General features: G+C 40.2%; 1 protein-coding gene across 4 annotated transcripts in view; it reads right to left on the bottom strand.

Moving 5' to 3' along the window:
• The window catches only part of dock4b (dedicator of cytokinesis 4b), a 142553-nt gene that overhangs the window by 88592 nt on the left and 29448 nt on the right, over window positions 1–24513 (bottom strand). For all 4 annotated transcript variants that reach the window (XM_005915623.3, XM_005915626.3, XM_005915624.3 and 1 more), the window contains exons 2-8: window positions 18698–18781; window positions 15234–15274; window positions 12566–12621; window positions 12357–12453; window positions 11627–11775; window positions 8787–8871; window positions 1495–1646 (exon numbers count right to left, since the gene is read on the bottom strand). In XM_005915623.3, coding sequence (XP_005915685.1) covers window positions 1495–1646; window positions 8787–8871; window positions 11627–11775; window positions 12357–12453; window positions 12566–12621; window positions 15234–15274; window positions 18698–18781 — 664 coding nt within the window. The remainder of the gene's footprint in view (window positions 1–1494; window positions 1647–8786; window positions 8872–11626; window positions 11776–12356; window positions 12454–12565; window positions 12622–15233; window positions 15275–18697; window positions 18782–24513) is intronic.

The raw sequence follows: 24513 nt of genomic DNA, 5'->3' as shown, positions 1-24513 counted from the left end.
TTATAGCCCTATTTTTCTCTCAGATTAATAACATCATTGCAACCAAACAAAATGGCAAACTTGTAAAAAAGAAAAGATAGCGCCTTCCTTCTTTTGTGCTATAATTCTTCAGGAACGGTGGAAACCGCAGCTATTTTCATGTAAAGTTTAAAGAAACTTGCCAGCAATATGGATGAATCATAAATTGGATTACAATAGAAACTGAAGTAGGGCTACTGGATAATAATAGAGAGTAATAATTAAAAAAAAAAAAAAGTCCCATCAACACCATTCTAATTCCTCTGATGTGACCCTGCGGGGCGGAGAGTATTCTCACACAAGCACGACTTATCAAAAGAAGTTTCGGTGCTGCTGTGCTCATTTTTCAACCCACTCGCTTTTCTTTTGCCTGACAAATTCACTCGTTTGTGACATGAAACAAAATTTCTTCACTTTGAACTTTGAAACCAGGGAGTTTCAACACAGTCTTCCATTTGGGCAACACCCTGTCAGGAGAACAGTGAGGTATCTGCTGGTGTGTAAGCATGTATGCAAGTAACACATGCAACCTCCCAGGGCACCAGGACCAGCTTTCACATGGACATTTTTTTCCTAAAAATAAATAAAGAAATAAAATAACATGGCCTTGTCCAATTTTGTGTGTTCAAGTGCACTTTAATAACCTGCTTCATTTAATAAATCTTCATGAATATAATTAAGAGCAGTCCAAGGGGAGCCATTCGGCACAGGGCGTTCACAAGCAACAGAGCAGCTCATTTGCATTTCGCTCTCCCACAGGATTTAATGCCATAAACCATACAACCTTAAGAACAAGCAAGGAACTGTTTTCCTGCGGCCTACAATCCAAGAAAACAACATACAAGCTGATAAATCAAGCTGCTTGGTCTAAAAACACACTGTAAAGACCAAAAATAAATAAATCATAACATGTCACAGTGATGGAAACCATCACTTCATCACATCACTCAGAAAGTTTTGGTTTGAGTTCAAATGTACAAGTATCCAATTTCCACCGATACAATGGCGTTAAATGAAACTGGCATTCTAGTTCTCAACATGCTAAAACAACAAAAAAGAGGAAGAAAAAATGTTAAATAAATTAAATTAAATTAAAATTAAATAATGTCTCTTTGTAGACTTGTGGTTAGGCGACCTAGTAAAAATGACACGGTCTATATTCACCAAACATAAGCACGCAACAACCTAAATTTAGCTAATGAGCTAACAGTTTGGCTAATGGCAAGACGTACATCCTGTAATGCTGACGCTAGTATGGGCCTCTCGTCATGGTAAGAATGACACTTTTCCCTTTACACTTAGTTCAGCCATTAAAGATAATGCAACCATCTCTAAACTTCATTTTTCCAAAACTGGGCAACTTGTACAAAAACAATCTAGCTACACAAACAGCACTACAGGCTAGATGGAAAAATATTTGATTTTTGAAAAGGCCCAATTAGAATCATAAAGGCGTATTGCCTGTAAAGTCTCTACCTGAGTGGCCGGTTCTCCCGTCCATCGTAAATGTGAAAGAAGACTTCCAGCTCCTCCCCCAGATTAGCGCTCATTAGACTCTTTACGTGGACAAACAGATGATGGGTGCTAGCAGGGGTGGATGTCTCCTTCTTACGATGTCGGTGTTCCATCTGCAGGCGAGAGAAGAAAATCAGCACAAGCAGATTTCTCTATATAAAGGAAACTGTTATATATTACGTTTTAGCTGTAATTATGCAAACTGGGAAAAATTCAAATAAACAAGAAAACAACTTGAAACAAGAACAGCTGCAGTTGAAATACAGAGTTATAGAGGTGGATGCAAAGAAGGTTAAAAACTCATAACCTCTCAAATCAAAGCTGCTGTATTAGTGATGAATTCAATAACAGGTAATATTCCCCTGAGGCTTCTCACTGTAGGCAGAAGGACTGATTTGAATTTGCATATATTTGAAGAGCAGAAAGATATAGATGTTGATATACATCGGGCTAATATGGGATGTAATACTGCAGGCTGGCAGCTCAGAGGCTAAAATGTGGGAGTTGAAGCTGCACTGTCTGGCTCTTTCTTTGTTGCTGCCTTTATGCCAATACATCAACTCAGCACACTTGCCGAGCATTTAAAGTGATGTGCAAAACTCTTGAGCCACCCCTCATTACGTTACATTTTTCTTTTAAAGAACCACGCTCATTTCTTGTGATGTATCTGGTACTTTAGTTGATTCATCTACTGTTCGCTGAAGCTTCATCAGGAATGACCTCTTGGCTTCTCAGTGGAAGGCTGGCTGTCAAGAAGCCATTCTTAAAGAAGGCAATATGTATGGAAAAGGTCAGGAGGGAGCCTCTACAGGCATCTGTAAAACACAGTAGAAGCTATGTCAAGGTTTGGGGCTGATTTTCAGCCAGTGCTGTTAGGTTTTTGTCAAAATTGATGGAATTATGATTGCAAAAAAGTCCTCTCAGATTTAGTTCCACCATGCTGTATCATCTGGAAGGCGTTTGAACTTTGTAATGTCCTCTCCAGGTAAGAAACCTTGAGAACTATACCTGAAGACTACTTTAATTACAAAAGCAGACTGAGAATTCAGTCTGTGTATACAAAATACGGACTTTCAAGCTTGTTAAAGTCTATAAATTTGGATTTTCCCTTATATGTTGTATGTGGGGCAGGGATAGCTCAGTAGGTAGAGTGGTGGCCCCATGATCGGAAGGTCGGGGGTTCGACTCCACTGAACGGCTACCCTGAGGTACCCCTGAGCAAGGTACCGTCCCTACACACTGCTCCCCGGGCGCTGCACTGGTGGCTGCCCACTGCTTCACTGGGTGAATGGGTTAAATGCAGAGGAACTATTTCCCTATGGGGACTAACACGCACACTTTACACACTTTACACTTTCTATGCATGTCTGCCTGTTTCAATAAATGGCAACAACATGGGCAAGACATCCGCACAACACTTTATCTTTAAGGAGGCCAAATCGGGGGTTTTTTGACAGAAAGAAGCAGAAAGCAACATCTTAAACATTGCGATTCACACAAACGTTTAAAAAAAATAAAAAGTCAAATAGTTCAGCACAATTACAGATCTCAGTGCTTTAGTGGTGGATGATATTACTTGCCATATTACATCAATCTGTACCAAAAAGATCAATAAGGCCTCATACAGGATGGTGTGGTGTGTGTACACACATTAGAGCTCTGTTTATAAAAGGTTCATCAGAATCTGCTGTCAACAGCCAAAAATACACACGCGCACAATACACACATACACACAAATATACACAAAGCACCAGATGGCCAATAGAGCCACTGCCAAATTTGGCCTTGCATCCACTTCTTTTGTAAAACATAAGAAAATCGGAAGGAAGGGAGCAAGAGATGGGGATCAGGACAGAGGAAAGGGAAACGGATAAAGACAATGCAAGAACTGAGTGTAGTAAAGCTTCACCACAAAACAACACACACACACAGTATATTAATAGTGGATATAATATGTTTTACAGGATTATAATGATGGTTTGGTTGTCAAATTTAAATAGTGTTGCATTGTACAGCATAGGTGACTTTGTTGAAATGCACTTGTTGGCGCAACATTTCAAGCTCAAGGAATTATGAAGCTGCGTACCAGGCAACAAATAATCTTACTAAAACAAACTAAAACACACTTGTCATGTCTTAATTCAAGGTATTAACGGATACTGTCGCATTCACGGTTAGTTACCCTATGTGCAAATGTAGTCAGAAGTTCCATTTAAGGCTTCAGTCACCCACACACCCACACGAATAATCATGCTCTCTCTGGCCGAGAGACAGGTCAGTGACCTCCTGGCAACTCTGGTTGCTAGGGTAAAACGTGTGTTGCTCGCAGTTGCTACAGTGGGTGAGGTTGGTCACAAAGAGGATGCTGTACCAAAAACCTCCTCATGATTGCTTCAGTTGCTAGCAGATTGCTAAAGTAGCCTTTAGTTTGCATGGAAGACACTGACCCGTCAAAACACCTTCCTCAGCTATTAGCAAAGCGGCTATGAAACTGATAAAGTTCAAAAGCTAACAAACCAAAGTTAAAAAGAGAACGTGTCACTCCAGCCACCACGTGTCAAGATTCACTCAAGTTTCGCTACCACTTTGCATTACAGGTCACAAGACCTGTAATGTTTTTCCCTGCAGCCAGACAGATTAGCTCAACTTTACAAAAACCTGTCTGCAGAGATGATGATTTGCATACTAAAGTGAAAAATTGTGAGATTAAGAAACAAGTTCTCTAAATGTGCTGAAAAACCATGCTACAAATCCTTTTACCTTTGCAGTTTCTGTCAAAACTATAAAAACACTTTTGTTTTTGTGCGAGATCCCCGAAAAGAAACAGAGAAACAGAATTATCTAACAGCAAGACAAACTACTCCCAGCAGGGCTGAACTCCTGGTTCTGACGTAAAATTACTAGGTCTGAGGAAGGCCTAATTTATACTGTGGGATTTTATTACGAGGTTATTTTCAGTGTGTCATTTCAGCCAGCAGCCCGGCGGGAACAGTGTGTGGTTTTGTGACAGCTTCAGCATGACTAGACACAAAGCATAGACATGACAGGCTGGCAGCCTGACTGGCAACACACAATGGTGTGGTCAACAAGGAGAGGCTGAGAGGTAGCTGAACAGGGAACGAGAACATGACCGTGTGTGTGCCAGCCAAACTGTCCTACAGACTGTCAAACGACAAGGAAATTCTAGAGGAGACAGGTCAAACTGAGGCCACAAATTTCTTTCTACATTAATGTTTAAGCCTCCTTTCATCCCTCTTTTAAACTCAAGGATTAAAGTCGTGCAGGAAGTTAAAGATCTGTATGAAGGCTTGTCTCTCTTTAGTGATAAGCTGAACCATAAGAAGAAATATTACAACCACATGTCCAGGGCAAAGAGCTGAGCTATGATCTATTACTACAGAGGGAGCTTCCACTGTTAATGAAGTCATCACTGGGGGATCTAAACTCGGGTCTTCTCTGCTCACGCTCTGAGCTCAGTCCCAGAGGAAAACAATGGAAAGCCTAAAGCTGATTAGTCTTTGCTCTACACATGACTCGCATGAGCTAATTAGACATAAAGGGGTTTTTTTCTCACTTTAAAGCTACAACCAAATATAATGCTTCAACAAGTGTCTGTTTAAAGGATTTAAGTCCAATAAAAATCTGGTCCTCCATCTCCACAAATATTTAGTTTTGATGCATTTTTGTCGTATGGTTTTACAAAGTAGGGGTTTTTCTTTCCCCTAATCTGACAAAAAGAGAAAATTGTTGATTCACTATGCTGTTCTTCACTAATTCTTCAGGGAAGCATATGTTTTCAGGCTGCTATATACGCTTTTCCAGACAGTCACTAATACAGGGTTTCTCCTGGCACACACTAAAGTAGCTGTGAATGTACCCCAGAGGAAAATCATCAGGAAATGATTTAGTCATCCTTGGGGAAGGATATAACGCTTTTGAAGACTTTTTCAAATGGCCAGCAATAAGAAGAAAATGTATGTATTTCTGTTATGTGCAGTAACGCAGACTGAAGTATCAAATAATACTTATAGGCACAGCTACCCAACCGCAAAGGCCCATTCTGAGCCAGGAAACTACTACCTGAGGTACTGCTGTCTGTGAATAATCACTATTACCATATGTAGATGTTGTACCTTCTTTGTTCAAGGAAAAAAATGGGAAAAAAGAATATTATATTTGGGGTTTTTTCCTTGTAGATGTATTATTTTATTATCAGAAAATACAGAGCTGGGTTTTTTCTCATAAATCCACAAGCTTGGAATTTTTGCTAGGAATACCACCACCTTCTATGACCCTGTAATTACTTTTCCTTTGTTTTTTTAAATAGACTTAAATTGGCATGCATATACCATGTTTACATTTATAGTGTTGTTTCTCATTATATAGAATGAGAAGCGTTTATGAGATAGCATTAAGGCATTTACAGGCATACATAAAATCTCTTTTTAATCCACTGTCGTTGCTTGTTTTCATTCTCACTCAGCAGATATCACACAATTCCTTGAAACAATGCAGCAGTTAAGCCACATTTTCCTACAGTAATACCGCACTGGCACTTCAGCACACACACACAGGCAAACACACACACAAGTACACACAGAGACACCGCATAATCCCCATGTCAATTTAATTAAGCCACGCCGCAGAAGCACCGACAGAAACAAAGACGCGGTTCTCACAAACAAAGATCTCACGGGGAAATATTGATGTAATTTGGGCTCATTGAGATATTGCATCTTGGTGTGAGGGTTCCTTGCGTATTTTCGTAGGTGGATGGCGGCGGTGAATGCCTGCCCCTTTATCTCGACCCAGTATGGAGAAATGGTAGTCGCTTGTTTATTTTATACACCGTTTAATAGAGGTGGAGAAAGCTTTCTTTGTGCTTTTCCTGCTTTTGTTTTGACAACAACAAAAAAAAAAAAATAACAGATGGATTAAGAGCTTCAATTACCCTTGCGAAGAAAGAGCCGACACAGAGTGTGTGTGCGTGTGTGTGTGATACAATTCCCCCCACACCATACGAGGGCAGAGAAGTGGTTGCCATGGTAGCAGCGATTGGGGCTTGGAGAAAGTGGGAAGGAGAGGCAGGGAGCAAACAGTAGGGAAAGGAAGGAGAGAAATACAGAAGCAGATGGATGAGGGGGAAAAGAAAAAAAAAAATCGGTCCATCAAATGTACCTCATGCGAGGATGAGAGTGGTATCAGTAACTCGCTGAGCTTACTCTAAATTTGTTTTGCCAAATGCTGGTTCTAAGGGTCAAGCACGGACTTCCAATCCCAAAGCTTTAGCCCACACCGAGACGTGTTCAAGGTTCTCGGAGAAAGCGGATCTGTTAACAGCTCAGTAAAATGCAGAGAAACATGTGGAAAAAAGCTCAAAAAAGGTTATTAAATACTATGAGCGAACTCCTTCAGCATCCTTTACAGCAGTCCTATAACCGTTAGGGATCAGTGCCATAGATTTTTATATAAGCTGCTCTTCAATTTCAAACTGGACCATGGCCCTGTTGTGCCTTTCCTTCTTCTCTCTCACACACATACACTTTCCCAGCGGTGTATGCTCATATTAACTGTGCTAAAGTCAAAGAAATGTTGCTCTACTTCCAAACATTTATAACCTGCAGCATAGACATGGTGGAGAGATCCAGCTCTGTGACTCCAATTAGCATCAATCTGCCTTTGTTGGGACACCTCTCAGTCAAAGCAGACATGAACCTAACTCCAGTACTCAGAGTTATTAAGAGTGTTTAAAAAAAAAAAAAACTTTAGTAGAGCTGTTACAAAGGAAGAACTTACCCAGGGAGATAATTACTATTTTCTGTACCAGACTAAAAACATGTTTTTCAGTGTTGTAACATCACCCATTTTAACTCTCTAGTCGATGCTGACTGACTCGCTTATGGTGCAAACCTTGAGTGGCCACTGGGGGAATTGCAGACTTGTCACTTAAGCGTTTACTTAATTATTCAGCTCTGGATGTTGCCACTTAGTACCAGCTTGAGACTCCATAATCAGCTCCAGCAGTTGCATCATAGTCGGATGGTAATGCAGCCAACCCTGATGAGACTCTCCCTGTGCTACCTTTGGTATTTCATAGCAGTAAGAGTTTTCTACTTTTATCAATTTCTAGCACATTTCCATCATGTATTTTGTACAGGTACAAATACGGGTTCACACAGACTGAAACACTAGTCCACTGTTAGGTCCCACAGTAAGATGGTACTTTTAACAGATCACCCTGCATCTTCATCATTTTCTGCCAATTTCTGTCCCAAAAACCCAGACTCTGGCATCTACATGTACAAATGGATCTAAGAAACTGGCATGTCCAATAAGGAGTGGTAGATTATGCTTCTCAGCCTGGTGTTTTCAGAAACTGCACATAAGTGAAGTGAGAAGCAGTACCCACGAGCACCAATTTCTGTTTGAGGAAGCTAGGCGAGCCAATCAGAACCCCATCATCCCTTTTTTTTGAAGCGGGGGCTTAAAGAGACTGATGCGAAAGCAGCTACTTTTACACAATGAACTGAAAAGTTCCACAGAAAATTGAGGTGTCAATTTTGTAAAGTCAAAAAAATATGAAACTGGAAGTGAGTATAGCAGGTCCATAATGTCTGCTGTGCCAAGGTAGCAAGGTATTATGCGGGCAGCTAGTTCCTACACGGCCTCTACTATCTATCTGACAACATCTGTCAGCTTAGAGGAAGAAGCTGACAGATGTTGTCAGTGATAGACAGTTCCTTAAATCCACTTAGAGGTTGGCAAGATCAAACCAAGTACAATATACTCAGAGGTCAGACATGTTTTGGTTGTTTGCCATCTGTTGTATAAAGTTACCCTCGGCATCAAATGACAGTTCCTATTAGAAAGTGGATAGATTGTGTAAATACAACAGTAACCCTAAATAGATCTGTATCATTGTCTACATCCTGTATCCAGCCTAAGCAACTGGCTCTAAATTGTAAATACACTGGACATTAAAAAGGCAAATAACACAGGAACTCTAAGGCCACCAATCCAAACTCCTGCCATCGATGTCACTGTCATTCAGTGTCACTGTCCACTCTGCAGGGCAACAACCTCCCAGCAGAGCATTGTTTTCTTTGCTTTGTGTGTCTTGTGAGCTGTGTTGAATATAGAGATTTTATTGTACTCTTTCCAAGATGAATCTAGAAGAGACCAGCTCCTTTACGCATCTGCACTCTGGATGGGATCTTAATCTGAGAACAGGGAAGAACTGTGTGGACGCTTACCAGTCTGTAAAGCTCTGTGACACTGATTTCATCGGGGTCCACCATACTAAACTCTCGCCTCGGGACCAGGTCCAAGCCAAGCTGTCTGAAACACAAAGTCACAGAGAGTATTAATACACTGAAGCTGCAAAATACATACAGATAACACAGCACATGGATTGCAATTGAGTGTTAATTAAGATGCTACTTTATAGCTGCACTGAGCATCAACAACAAAGCGAACAGACCCACAAACACTCAAAGCACAGCTGTCACATCACCCGTCAGTCGCCTAAATACATTTGACAGCTCCTCTGTGGAGCAGATGAAAGAAAAAATCCTCTCCCTTTAGCCCCCTGCTATGCCTACTGTCCTCTTTATCCTCTTTCCTGTCCTCCATCATTTAACCTTGCCTGTTCCTCTACATTCTTGTTGTTCCATAAACACTAACTCTTACATGCTCCCATCCTCCTGGTCGGTGGTATTAGTGGACCAAAACAGCACACTTGAGTGTGTCTCCTTTTCGGCAAGAAGAGAGACAGGCCAGGTCAACCATACAGCAGCGAGGGATGCTCATCGCTGGGGAGGGATGTGAAGCATGTGCGTGTGTTTGAAGAAGGCCCACAGCAGGGAAATGAAGGAGAGCGAAGGGTAAAGGACAGACAGAAAGAGAGAGGGACACGATTTGTGAGGATTTCTTTTTTTGTCCCTCTCTCTCTCTCTATTGCACCCCCACAGCACAGAGAGGATGGAAAGAAGAAAGCAAAGTGAAAGGAAGGATGGAGAGAGTGCTGTCTGTGTGGGAAAGAGATTGTACTGAGTGAAGAGTATGCCTACAGGGAAGGTAGGTGACAACAAAAGGCAGAAGAGAAAGGAAAGTTGAAAAGAAGAGTGAGAGGCTGAGGAAAAAGGAGGGACGTTAGAAAGCTGCAAGAAGCTCCAGGAAAGAAGCAGAGAAAGAAATGAGAGATGAAACTTTTATTTCCAAATGCAGTTTCCTTCAAGTTTTAGATGAGTAGCACTGCTTATAATGGAAGAGCCAGCTTGTCATGGTGGCTTCACAGATTTTACTGTGTGTCAGTAACTAAAAATACTCCTCATAATTCTCAAAGTATAGTGAGGGTTTTTTTTAGACTGATTACACATCCTTGCCTGCAGTAAAAAAAACAACAACAAAAAAACAACAAAAAAACTTTCTTTAAAACTTTAAACTCTGCAGGTTCTCCCTCACAGTCCACATAAAGTTTGATTTATCTCATTCATTTATTTTGTGGAAGACTGTCATACTGCACTGCAGTTATGCAATCGAGAGCAGAGGTTGCAAAGAAGTGCCAAGCTTTTCAAGTCAGCTGCTGAAAAGGATTTCTGTGCTGATGGAACATCAAGCAAACTGAACTACGAACGCATTGACTGGATTTGCCAGATCTGCCTCATTACAATATTAAGTACTAGAATATTGGCCACTGCGAGAGCAATCCTCGTTAAAGTTAAAATTCAGTGTTTTTTCTATCAGTCTGAAAACTAAGTTTTCGGCATCACAAGAATCAGTGGCAAGCTCAAAAAGGGAGAGAAAAAAAATCATCTTCACTCTTGATAGGTGATTTACAGGAAATCTACGCTGTAACCTCTCATTTAACCTTTCTTCCTTTTGCTTTCCTGGGTCCCCACTCTTTGTTGTCATCAGTTTTGGATCTATTTTCTCTTCTTTAAATATTCAATTATAAGTCACTCAGGCTTTTCCACTTCTTCGTACATTCCCTCAGCCCATTTTGGTAGTTTCAGCCATCTCCCTTCAGGAATCGCTGACATTTGGGAATCCTTATGTTTATCATATTGAAACAGGGATTGTTTATTGATTATTTAGAAACTGGCAAAAAAAAAAAAAGTTGCCAGAAAGGCACAGAAGTAGCAGTACTGAACGGGCCAGTGACAACAGTTGCAGTCCTTTTTTTGCTTTTTACTACGCGATGGCATTGCATATGAAACATCAGGACACAACCACATGGTAATTAATGCCTCAATTACGCTAACATGAATTAGCTAAGTTTAAATATGGTCATATCCACTTTCAAGATAAGATAACAGCCAAAATGTCAAACTTAAGGCTTAAACTTAACTTATTATTATTTTCTACTGTGGATCTAGTCATTTTACAAATGGGAAAAGAACGCCCACTGATGCTGGATTTATATCAGTATTGAAATATATCCAGTGAGTTATTCATATCTGTATTGGATTAGGGCATCCTTACCAGAAACTATGCCCAACAACCTCATTTAGGCCAAAAACCCCCCTTGCCATTTTTTTTGCTTCACATCCTTAACACAGATAAGGCTGCTGAGTTAATAAAATAAGCTCCCTGTTCCTTCTGTGGAAATTTGTACTTTGAACTATTAGAGAGGAGCTTTGTTCCTTTAATTCTGCTGATGCTTCTATTAAATGTGACCTATGCTATAAATAATGAGGTCATCGTATGTATATGTAACCCTGTAAACCAAAAAAATTCACTCTTGAATGTCAGAAGCCCCATCCATTTGCTCTCCAAACCTTCTGTTTGTGAGAGGCAGCCAATCAGGAGAAAGCTGGGTTTCAGGAAGGGCTAAAGGAGCTAAACTGGATTGTTTCAGACACAGAGTGACCCAGGGAGCTTCACAAAATCCCACTATAAGATGAATAAGGATACAATAAGGTAAGTTGGAAATGAGCATTGCAAGCCCCTTTAAATCACCTAAAATCAAAATCATCAGTGGTAGAAGCAGTTTAAATAATGAATTATTGGTTCTTGAAAAGGAACAACGCAAACATGTCTATAAGCCACATGTGGACATTGTAAACCTTCTCACTGCCCTTATTCTACTCACTCGTTGCCCCAATCCAATCTTGCTGTGATGTGCTGCTTGACGTCCCTCAAACGGTCATGAGTGAGGTGGCCAACCAGCACCTGCCTCCTCAGGTCCAAGATTTCATTCATCACGTGCCAAAGCCGGTGGAACAAATCCCCCTCATTTTTCTGGAGGTTTGGAAAAGGGGAGAAAAGAAGAGGGGGGTGGAAAAGAAATGAGAAGAATAGCAGTCAAAGGCAACGAATGAAAGGAAAATTCATAATCAGCTGAAGACAGAATGAGGATGACAGCAGGAAAGGCACAGATAAGGAGATCAAAATATACAGTTGTGTCAACGCTGCCACCCAAAAACATAAGTGAAAACATGAAAAGTGACGGAACGCACATTAGAGAACCAAATCGACACTGAGAAGAAGACAGCGACCCAGAGAGAGAAGACAAGAAGAGCTTAAAATGGATTTGTGCAAATTAGCTTCAGTGTCCTGCTGCTTTTTGCTGCAAATGCATGCACTTTGATCTAGACGTATTCATCAGCTCAATTTAATCAGCACCCCAGATAGTCTAATAGGCCACAAACACAATCAATCCGACTAATGAATGCATATAAAAAAAAAAGAAGCTTTGACTGTTTGTGGCTTTCTGAATTACCCAGGGCCAAATGAACTCAAACATTGCAGTTTCAGTTAAGCAGCAGTGACAACAAATCGATGCAAAGTGTGCACGTGTGGTTATGTGTAAGAGTTCTTACCACATAGAGCTGCTTCCACATGGCACCCCAGTCTCGCAGAGTTGATGTCATCTCTGTGATGACAGAGTCTTCATCAGGGATGACTGTCTCGAATTGCCTACAAACAAACATCAGCACATGAACGAGAATTAAATAACGTAACCTTAAATATAAAACCACAATATGAACAAACATGGAAAGAAAACCAAAGGAAAGACATGTAACATTACCCTTTGTTCTTGACGTGGGCATTCTTTAAGTGGATGTAGCTGGATGGAAAAATCCCCTTTAGTCAAGAAGATAAACAGGTTAATGAGAATGCTCCGAGAGTCATTTACTCCCCGTTGTAATTAGCATTTAACGGCGGCGGATGTGAAAACGACGCACATAATCAATACAGGGTTAAGAGTGTTTGTGGAAAAAACAGAGGAAAATGGAGGGAACAGAAGGATAAAGGCAAGCAGCAATGACATTTAGTAGACAAGCAAAGGTTTTAAAAAGCTGTTTGTGTGTGCGCATGTTCTGTTTGACGCTAATAAACTGCAAGATGCCCCCACTGACTTGGGGAAGATCAAAGTAGTAGTAGCAGTAAATGCAAAACACAAACACACACTTGACTCCTCAGTTGGCTCTTATTATAATATATTATTCTGCACATGAGTTTTTAAAAGTCGTAAAAATATCAGACTGACTGCACGCACCACTCTTCTTTTGTTGGGAAGTTGGGATGTCATCGCCCCCAGTGATATAGTTTGAGTATATCTCAAGTTGAGTTTTGACTTTTTGGGAAGTGGTGGTAATAAAAAAATGAATCATTATGACTTATGAATCTAATTTCCACAATCTGCGCACAGGTGGTTTTATGGTAGATCATTCATGCGATTGGTGGTGGCTGGAAGTTATTTAACATCTTGTCAGATTTGGATTCATTTATATTCAATTGCACTTAATAATTTAAAAAAGTAGATTAAATTAAAATAGAGAAACAAAGTTCTGGGTTATCTTGATATCATCTCTTGGCATGTATTAAAAAAAACTATATATTCCTCTTTCTCTAGGTTTGCTTCAGCCCAGTTCCTGAAAAAAAGTCTTGCCATTCAGCGCTCATCCTAAAACACCTCCATGTACTTAACTGGGCAGTTATTTTCAAGTATTACCTAAATTAACTTAATTTAACAGTTAGCAGGGCAGTAAAACATGATGTATAAAAATCAACCCCCCACCTTTTTTCTTTTCTTTTCTTTTCTTTTTTTAATGCTTACAAAGTTTGCTGACTTTGCTCATTTCAGGATTATTTGACTGTTACGTTTGTCTCTTACATTGTATCCAATCAGTGCAACGGCTAGGTTTACACAGAGACATTTTGGGGGGGATAGTTGGGACATTTATCCTACGACCATCATGTTTGTCATGATTTGTAACAGACTGTGCAAAAGTCTTGAGCCACCCCTGATTTCTTTATATATAGCTAGGAAAATGGGTAACAGGTACAGCGATTTATTGTAAAATGTCCAAATATATATGGAAATACAGCATATACGCAAAAATCAAAAAGCTTATTGTTTCAAAATATTTAAAATCAATATTTGGTATGGCCACCTTTAGTCTTCAACACGGCCTAAACTCTCTTAGTCAAGCTCTCTTTTCATTTCTTTACGTAGTCTTCAGGAATAGTTCTCCAAGCTTCCTGATGGACATTGGTGGGATGTTGTTGGATGTTGGCTTCATTTTGTATAATTTTCTGTCAACATGATCCCACACTCTGGGATCTCCAGGAGTCCAATCCATGACTAATGATGTTCCATTGTGTGTTTTTACTGCATTACTACATGCATTTACTGTATACTGCATTCCACTGAGATTGTTTCTGATGAGGCTTCAGCAAAAAGTAGCTGGATCAATTGAAAGGTCAGATGCATCTCTCAGGTCCTGTGTCACATCTTTGCTGGAATTCTTCCTCGTTCTTAGAGACGTGACTTTCAGTTCTGTTCATCTGCTGTAGCCTTTTTTAGGCCTGTCACTTCTTCTTTTTTCCAGTTTCCTCAAATTCTTTAAGAACACCTGACCATGTCAAGAAATGCCAAGTATGCAGCTAACAGTTCCATAGTAATCCCTTGGGCTTTTTCTTCAACTAAAGAAACAGCAACAACCTAGACAACTACAGCCTGTTAGCAACCAAGTGACTAAAGATACAGTTTTGTTGCTAAGTTGTTTGTTATTTGCAGACTCAACACTGATTCATCCCTTGGGTTAGGTGCCTTTTTTATGTTTCAGTGATTCATAGATTAGTGACGAGTGGCTCAACAAAAAAACGATTCCTCTGAAGATGGTTAGGTACAAGGACTGGAAGGTGAAAATCAGTGAAAAAGCAGCACCTTCAGAAATCCTGGAGAACTATTGCTTAAGTTCACCTTTAAAATTATTTTTATAGCTCAAGACTTTTGCACACTTCTAGACATTTCCTGGCTAACATCAGTGTACTTGTGTATCAGCAGCATGTCTGTTCGTAGTGAAAGAGAAACCTCTCCTCCGCTGTTGTTTAAGTGTGCACACAAACAGGTGTTTCCACTTGTCTGAGTAGGTCTGGCTGATTATAACTCTGATGTTGGGTGGAGCACTAGAGAAAATCACATAGTGTCACCAAACTATTTGCAGGGCTGCAAAGAGCAATTTTCAAAGTAGGGAACCTGACAAGTCATACGACGAAAAGACAGGTGTTCCTGCTTACATCTGTCATCTCAGCTAGTGAAAGTGCTAGTTTTCGCTAACAATGACAGTTCCAAGAGACTCTTTCAATTCAATGCATGACACCAGCTAATACACAGAGAGGGAATCAGGTTTAGTGAGAGCATAAGTGGGCAAGACGAGAAAAACAATATCATGGAAAGGTTTGCTCACCTTCACATTTGGGTTCTTCAGGATGAATCCTCTGTACCATCCTGGAGGGAGGGAGGGAGGGAGGGAGGGAGAGAGAGCACTACTTTAACTTTACAGCCGTTACTGTGAATATTACACATTTATATTTTTATGTCTTTCCTGGAGTGCAGAGTGAAAGTGGAAAAGAAAATTAATTACTGTATATCTATTAAGAGCAGAGTAAAGAGATGTATGTGCAAGAAGGAAGTTGTATAGTCCCCTTCCCTTTTACAATATCTCACAACAAAGCCATTAAGCCTGTGGTTTACTAAGTTTCATGTGAAAATGCATACTCGGGTTATCAGTATAGTTTTGACTATATTATTGTCAATGAAAAGACTTCCTCATAAACTTGTTATTATAGGCAAAGCAACAAAACTTCTCTTCTTCGTATTCTGTGACTGGAATCTAAAGCAACCAGAGCACCATTTGGTAAAATGTTTTGAATTCTCACACAGCGACTGGGGACAGAACCCTGAATATTTTCACCATTTTTCTGTATCACTCCATTACAAATAATGGGCTGAAGGTGAACTAGCATTTTCCATATACTTTGTTAGGCACTGGATTCTTTGGTTCTATCTGGGCTCAAAGTGCTCTGCAACACCGTTTTTTCAATACTTATACCAGACGCCCTCTTTTCTAATCTTTATCGAAACTGGCATGCATGATATTCATGTCTCTTAAAAGCCAAATAAGCCCTTTAAAAGCCAGTCACCATCACTGCCAGTCAAACTTAAGAGTGGCCACATTCTTAAGAAATTTCATCTATATTTCGCCACACAAGAAGCAAACATGTTTTTCCTATCAGCACTTACGCTCGTGGTTTTGACGTTTCTGACTATGATCTGACACACTGCTCGGCTTCCTTGTTACTTTGCAGGTATAGATTTTGAGATTTTATGTGTTAAGGCACACCACTCAAAAGCAGTGAGGTACAGAGGAATGTATTTCTTAGCAACCCGTGTTTGCAGTGACCACAGGTTAATGCACAGCCGAATACAGGAGGAAACCTGCAACACACAAAGCCGCTGAAAAGCACTATAAATATCAGTTTGCCTTGTCATAACAAAGGTTGAAGAAAAAAAATACAAAGCAAAGACAGGGGAAAAAAAACTGTGGTTTAGCATTTGCTCACACTCTACTCTCAGCTCAAGCCAAATTAGTACATACTTGATGCTTTTGCAAATCCCAACACTGATAGAAACAATCTAATACATTCAAATTTGCAGAGGCTTTGAGCTGATGGTCTTTTCCAGACTGACAATTTAAGCTCATTCCAACCATTTTAAGTCCTGCCAGATAAGAGCATTAACTAAATAGTTCAAATGTAAATGTATTAGATTATTATAATCATATTATATTATTTGGTTTTGCCAAAGCATCTGTAACCTAGGCAGTATTTTCTACCTCATTTGTTACAGGAATTCATAGAGTTGTAATTTTTATCTTTGTTTATTAGCAAAGGTTAGGCTGTGTTCATTGCAAGGCTTAATATCAGGAAATACATCTGCAACAGATTAGTATGTATTAAGTGGTTAATGTTTTTAATCTGTAATACCAACATACAACATAGTATTATTTCAGGGTGGGCACATAAAGACAAGGAATTAACCTAGCTAACATTTTTTTTTTAAAATTACAAACGCTGTCACTCAGTAATTTTAGTAATTGTTGCTAATATCACAACAATTAATACTATAAGCAGACTATACAATGCTAATTCTGTAATAGTGTTAAAACCACAACATCAGTGTTCCAGTCACCTATTTTGCCAAGTTAGCAAAAAGCTGAAAGAGTAAAAAGCTAAAATCAGCAGAGATTCAGCATAATAGCTTAACATAAAGGTTAACCCTTTAAATAGATTGTCATAATAGCTATAGAAAAATGATATGTCTGAAGATAGAGGATAATGTTTACTGCACTTTAAAATAGTTTGTAATTAACAGTTAGCGCAAGAAAAAAAAAGGATGAAATAGCTTAACGTAATACCCTGAAAAATATAGCTAATGATAGCCCAACTAAAGCTAACCGAAATCTTATGCTAAACGGTTTCTATTTCCTATCTAAAAGTAACATTAAAAATGGTAAAATAGACAAAAAAGAAATTAACGATATTTCACATCAATATTCACTTTTATTTGAACAGAGTAACAAAAAAATGTTCAAATTGAGGTGAAATGAAAAGCTAGGGACATGCTAAGTGGCAAAGTCTAGGAAGGTGCACAGCTTATCCGACAAGGTTGTGGGGGTACGTCTGAAAGAGCAGTGTGGAAAACCATCATTTAAAATCATAGTTTATATAGTGTGCGCTCACTGCTGTCAGTAACTTACAAAATAAAGAGCCATCGAAGGACAAAGTCAAAAATCAATTACTGAGGCGGAGAATTTTCAGACAGGAGCCGCATTTCAGTAAAGACACGTCCAGTGTGTAAGCTCCTGTGTTTTGAAGTGTCAACAGTATCACCATGAGGCAGGGCCATTAGTCTGCCTCCTCTGCTGTCAGCAGTCTGCCTCTCAGCCTCTGTGCTGCTGGCTGGATTTTGATTTAGTTCTTCCCTTCTGGGCCAAGCATTCCACTGGCTGTGCTATTGTCTACTTCCTTTGGGTCTCTTACCACAATATCACATCCCTCTGGCTGGCAAGTTTCAAGATAGACTGACTTGCTGTCTTTCAGTATGTGTGTGTGTTTGCGTGTGTGTCCACCAAACAGGAAGTGTGACAGTTTGTGTCAAGTGCACGCTCCGGAAGAAACATATTTGTGTACGGTTGCTTATTGGTGTTAATGAAAGCGTACCATTGCTGTGAAATGACTCGACATTGTTCTGGGATTTGAAACGGGGATAGGACAGAAAGGAAAGTGCTGAAAGAAAAAAAAACAACTAAAAACATATTAGCATCCACAGAAAGAGAGAGAGAGTACAAAAAAATCATGTAGAAGAGAAAAGCAGACAGTGTGGGCAGGAAGGCAGGAGGAGCAGCCAGCTTGTGGTGCAGGAAACAGTAGCAAACATGAATTTCCACAGGTCCTCTTCACAGACAACTTGGTGCTCATTTTGTGCACATACCACATCACAACACCCCTCAAGAGGACATGCAACAAGTGTAATGTTGCCCCCATCGGAGCTTTCAGTGTAGGCACATTCTGAAACACCCACATGCATGTAGGTTTTTATGCCAAACAATGTGCATGTATCCGGACAGCTTTGTGGTTGCATTTATAAATATTCGGATGACAGTCTGTGCGTGACTCTACTAACTGTTTATGGTTGATTTGGTAAAGGGCTGCTTTTATTTATCTGTTGAATGAAAAAACAGAAGTGTTCCTAACTACTCAAGTTTCAAATTCAGGAAAGGAAATCCGTTTCCTTTCTAAATTTTCTCAGAGCGAGCAGCTAATTTGAATGTAGCCTCCACATAGGAAGTGTATAAAACGAGCACCATACCTTCACATTTCTCCAGGATTTGCACCGTGTCTCCAATTTCCAGCGGGAGGCCATGCTGGATGGTCCCTCTGAAACTGGCCAGCACTGCAACAAAAGAGGCAGAAGAGTAGAGTTAGAAAGAGAGTGTAGGAAACAAACAGACAAAAAATAATGGGACAACTAAAAAAATAAAAAAAATGAAAACAACAGAGAGAGAGAAGATACGATCAATAATCTGTGTAGGTGAAATAAAATCAAAGCTTATGAAATACCTCTCCATTTCTGCACAAACTCATAACACAAACACTCAAAACAGAGTTACATAAATCCATTCTGTTCCACAGAGGACGTTTTTTTGTTTTGTTTTTTTATTTTCAATGACTTGTATTTTAAGGAAAAAAACTTTCCACACACAATAGCAAAAACAGAAAAGACTTTTGTACAGAAATGCACCGTTCTTTCTAAGTGCATTTACACTTTTAACACTTTAAATGGCGACGCCTTTGAGGAGAAAAGCCTTACTCTGTTTCTGCCAGTAGCTCATAAGATGGTGTTTGGTGTTTTTCAAGTGGTTTTTGGATATTAACAATGATAACAGGCATTATACTGTAAAGTTTTCATTCTATGAAGCAATATAATTTTTCAATAAGAAGCTGCTGTTGTATAATACTGTAGCTGTACTGTAAAATAACTGTTTACTTATGACGAGATCTAGCTGCCAGTATTTTACTCTAATTTAACCCTTTTGGGTCCAAGGTATAATTGGCCGTTTTTGACTACTTTTGATTTAACCTCTATATTTCTCCTTTAAAAGCTGTTTATCTTGCCTTGTTTGGTATCATTATTTTCAGCACAACCTCATATCTGAAATTGGAGTTGTTTGACATACTATATTAGCACAATTGAACTAAATTCAGACAAAAATCTGAGTAGAAAAAAGTTATATTTTTTTCTGTAAAAACCACAGACATGTTTAACAAATCATTTTCATAACTTGAAATGCAAATAGAAATTGTACATTTCTAAAAATTATGCACATGTTTTGCAAACAATAAAGTTATATGGTACTATCTACCTAGAAATGCAGCCAAGGACTCAGGTGTTTTTTATATAACTATTTAAAACTATTTACAGAACAATCAGATATGTTTGCTAGCACCGTCCGTAGAAAACGCAGTTTTTACCATTTCTTCCCGTTGTAAATGTTGCGTGTATTTTTTTCCATAACTCTGGTTTTACGTGGCCTATCCACACAGTTTAAAAACTGCTATATAGCTTGAAGTCCGCACTTTCGACCCAAGTTGAAATGAAGACTCTGGGTTGCTGCATCTTGTTGCTGTGTCATTTTAAATTGGTCATGTGATTTTGACGCGCCGGCGCGTCCGTCGACCTCAGAGAGTTAACAAGGAAATGCTTCGTAAGAACAGGCAGAACAATCTACAGATTACGTCTTATTATTTAATCCTAAACAGTCGTGATTAATCCAAGCTCTTGCCTTCCTTTTCAATCGGCACTGACTGCTAGCCAGCACACATACAGCACAGGTGCTAAAATAACCTACATTCAGGGTGACAGGTGGCACTTTTCACCTTCTTTGGTATGTTTCTCTAGCAACTATATTCCATTTTTTGGGTGTTCTACTAGCCCAAATTAGCATCACAACTGACAGTAAATGATGACAGCACCTTGCTAACCTAATGACATAGCAGGCAGGAACATTAGCTGATCTCTGCCTTTTCTAAATATGGTCTTGATAAAAATTTAACACATTATCTGCCAAAATGCCAAACTTGAGGGTTTAAACCCCCATGGCTCTGTCAATCTTTTAGATACAGTCTATGACAGACATGTCACCAGAACTGATGCTTACAATGCCATTCGAGACCAAAATTCTAAAAATGCCACAGTACTTGGCCTCGTCTGTGCCAAAGCTACAATTCTTCTGGACCTGACTATAATTATTCTAGTCTATGCTTACATGCTGAAAAAGAAAGATCCCCACAAGCACAGTGAAAACTACAGAAGGTGGTAACTAGTGCAGCTGCAGAATAGCTTCACCCTCTCTTGTTAACTGAACAGCAGTAAGTTTCAGGCTTTTCCCCTCCCTTTTCTTTTGGTAAACGGTGGTATCAAACTACACATCAACAATTGCATAATTCTGCTGTTTTTGGTACCAATAACTTAACTTCTGGTATCATGACATCCCTAGTCAATCATAGTTGAAGTAAAGTCAATTTAAGACCCATATGACAAATTTTACACATGAAAGGCACAATCTGTCTACGCCCGTGTGCCTGCATGTAGGAATCAGGAATTACCCTTAAATTGGTAGCGTGTGGAAAATGAGATTTCAACATTAAAAACTCGAGAGATGTCTTAACACAGGTTTTGAGAATATGTCATGAGAAAGCCTGCCATCTAAAAGGATAGCAGGTCAAGTAGGTACGGACAGAGTGATGCTGAAGGTCTATTAGAACTAAGCGCTGCTTTGTAACTGTGAGTGTTTCAGCAAAATGTCTCAGCCGACAATACTGCAATCATCTTTTAAAAATAGCACAGAGTCCTGCTGACTCGCTCACTGAAACCAAACACACACACACACACACGCACAATGAATTAACCCGCACTCTTAAACTTGCATGTACCCAAAAATATGTCAGCCGCTTCACACTGATATTCATGCAAACACAGACTTGCAAATGTTGCCAGATCCACCAGGGTGCAAGCTTAATGCTGCAAAGTCACAGCCAGCAAATTTACACAAGCGGCCTATTCAAACAGCAACGTATGCATGTAGACATAGGCTCACAGAGACACCCATTCATACAAGGTCAAGCACATGCAAAACTGGGATATCCAATGGAAACATAACAAGAGTCCTTGCCATGTAGAAAGGCTTCCGCCTTGAGCTCAAGCGAGGACGAGAATTTCATTTCTTCTGGCTGCAGGGCTCATTCGGTATACCTGAACGCAGCATCCAAACAGCGCAGAGAGAATTCCCTTAGTTGCAGAGGGATTATATTTAATCCAAGACAATTTAAAGAAGCAAGCACTTGTACAGGAGTACAAAGATGCAGTGGTCACAGTTCATGGACTGCAGACCACACAGGGATGCTGCAGCTAAGGATAAATTCAATTGCCGTTCAGTAAAATTCAAGCTGGCTTCCCGCTGGTTATGGCCCAATAATTTCATTTTACTTTTCCCCCCCAAGTAGTACATTAATAAGCATGCAAAGCAAACCGACTGTGGTGTAACTGTTTATGATATTCTGATTTTTCTTTTTGAAAAGATGCACTAATAGCCCTCTTGCAGTGGGAGACAAAAATCTATTAAAGCCTCCTTATTCCTTGCAGCTGTAAGGATATTTTCATGATCAGAAAAAATGCATCATGAACTTTACTAATAACTAAGCTACAAATCAGAGGCTGACTGTCAGAGGTGTTATATTTTTTTTCCTTTTTAGGGGTGGAGTGTTTTTTTCCTCCTCTTTCTCTAGGAGAATAGCCCACTGCTGAAGAGAGGATTCAGCAGAATTACTCATCCACCCACTCTCTCACGTTGACACTGAGACCAAGTCTGCAGTCGAAATTAAAATTCTGGGCCGTCTGTAACTCTGTTCACGTGTGTGCTTCTGCGTGTCCTTCGTATTTTATGTTGAAGCATCGCCAACTCTTTGCTATTCCCCAAGCCTCAGAAAGGCTCTTTACATGGGATTTGTCACAAGTGCACATCTGACTTTGTTATTCGTTCAAAGCACACACACACACACACACACACACACACACACACACACACACACACACACACACACACACACACCGTGAAGAGATTCACAAGTGCACATCTGACTTTGTTATTCGTTCAAAGCACACACACACACACCCACACACACAAACACACACAGACGAATCACAGCAAACACACTTACACTCACAAAGTGTGCCCAATACATGAATTATCCAAGTGACTTTCCCAGCTGCATTAAGCTAAATTATTCAGTTTCAAGTCACCATTTTTTCTTTTTTTTCGGCTGTGAAATGAAAGCTTCCCACCTGCCGATCCACAAGCCAGCTGCTTGTCTGTCCGTTCATCTCTAACTGCCTGCCATCAGTCCGACTACCTGTCTGTCAGCCGTCCAGGCTGGCTAACTGCCAAATGATGAGATGAGACAGGGAAGGTGTTCACTCTGGAGGGAATTGATTTTGTTGTTGTTTTTATCCCATGTGCTGGGATTGTGGGACATGTTCCGTTACGCCAGAGGAAGAGAACAGTAAGTACAAATGGGGGAAAGATGCCATTCATGGCTGTTCCACCACACTGCTGCCACAAAGCACAAAAACATTCAAAGCAAGTGGAAAACTCTATAAACTGTCCAATGTACGCACACGCCACACACGCGTCCAAGCGGATGCCACTGGTCCACGAATATCCTATTGCATAAACACAACACAGATAATCTCAGATTGCATCACACACACACACACACACACACACACACACACACACACACACACACACACACACACACACACACACACACAGACACAGACACAGACACAGACACAGACACAGACACACACACACACACACACACACACACACACACTTTCTGTCAACTGAACCTGTTAGATCCAGTTTCCAGATGGCCTGCAATGACTAGCTTTTCAGCCACAAAAAGGCAAAGTCTTAAACTTTCTGACACACACACACATACTCTGTTTGATTTTCTGTGACACTGGTCCACCGGGTCATGGTGGGGACACTGCTATGTTTGCAAAGACTGTCTTTCTTAAACCAGACATTACAATAGGATGGCAGCCTGGAAGAGCCATTTACCCATGAAAAAACAAGTTTATTGTCAGTTTACACCAGAGACAGAAAAAGACTGGCTGACAGACGGGTAGCCGTACTGATGGAGACACACAAGGGGAAAGAGAGCAGATATAGAAACCGAAGTAAGAGCAGCCAGTGTGTTATTTGGTCCTAACAGAGCTAGCATGGCTCAGGCATAACAGTATGCCCACCTGCCTAATACTGTGTTAGCCTTCCTTTTGGTGCTAAAACAGCCCTGATCTGTTGAGGTGTAGACTCCACTAGACCCCTGTGGCCACTTTGATTGACAGGTGTGCTAACATGAAAAACTGTCGCCAGCAGCTGTCAACTATATCGCGCCCCTACGTCCCCAGTCACACAGGCATAGAGAACAGTCGGCGACCTCGGCGGAGATCAACTTTCAGCATTTTGCCCAAGGATACTTTCCTATGCAGACTGGAGCAGCCAAGGATCGAAGCACCAATCACAAGGAAATTTTTGGTGCAGCACCGTGTAATCCTTTGTGATCAGTTTCACCTAGAGACAATAAGCCTCTAGGAACCACTCAGAGAATACTCTGACCAGTTAGAATATATTCCTTTGTGACTGGTGGTTTCCAGGTCATTTGGATATAACCTTGGAACAAGGTCAAAGTCCAAGTTTGCTAAAGTCAAAACTTAGAAAGTGCTTTATAAAAGCAGAGTTTAAACAGGGGCAGCATGATGCTCAGCACCACCTTATATAACTGGTGGCCTTCTGCATGCTCTCCCTCTAGCTGCGTGGGTCCTCTCAGGCTACTCTGGCTTCCTCCCACAGTCCAAAACCATGTGTATGGTGATTCTAAATGTGTGAATGTGAGCATGAATAGCTGCTGTTTGTCTCTCGGTTAGCCCTAGTCAAAAAAAAGGTGTAACCCACCTCCAACCGACCAAAGTCAAAACCTCATCTTTGATTTATTGAAATACCTTTGAGCCTTTTTAACTCCCCAAGTAATGTTTTTTTTTTTTTTATTGTACGCTAATAC

The sequence above is a fragment of the Haplochromis burtoni genome, unplaced genomic scaffold (assembly GCF_018398535.1).
Source record: "Haplochromis burtoni strain Fernald_Lab_line unplaced genomic scaffold, NCSU_Asbu1 Contig_14, whole genome shotgun sequence".
In the NCBI taxonomy this organism is placed as follows: Eukaryota; Metazoa; Chordata; class Actinopteri; order Cichliformes; family Cichlidae; genus Haplochromis; species Haplochromis burtoni.
The sequence above is the reverse complement of the archived record's forward strand: the minus strand, read 5'-3'. Positions and strand labels throughout refer to the sequence as shown.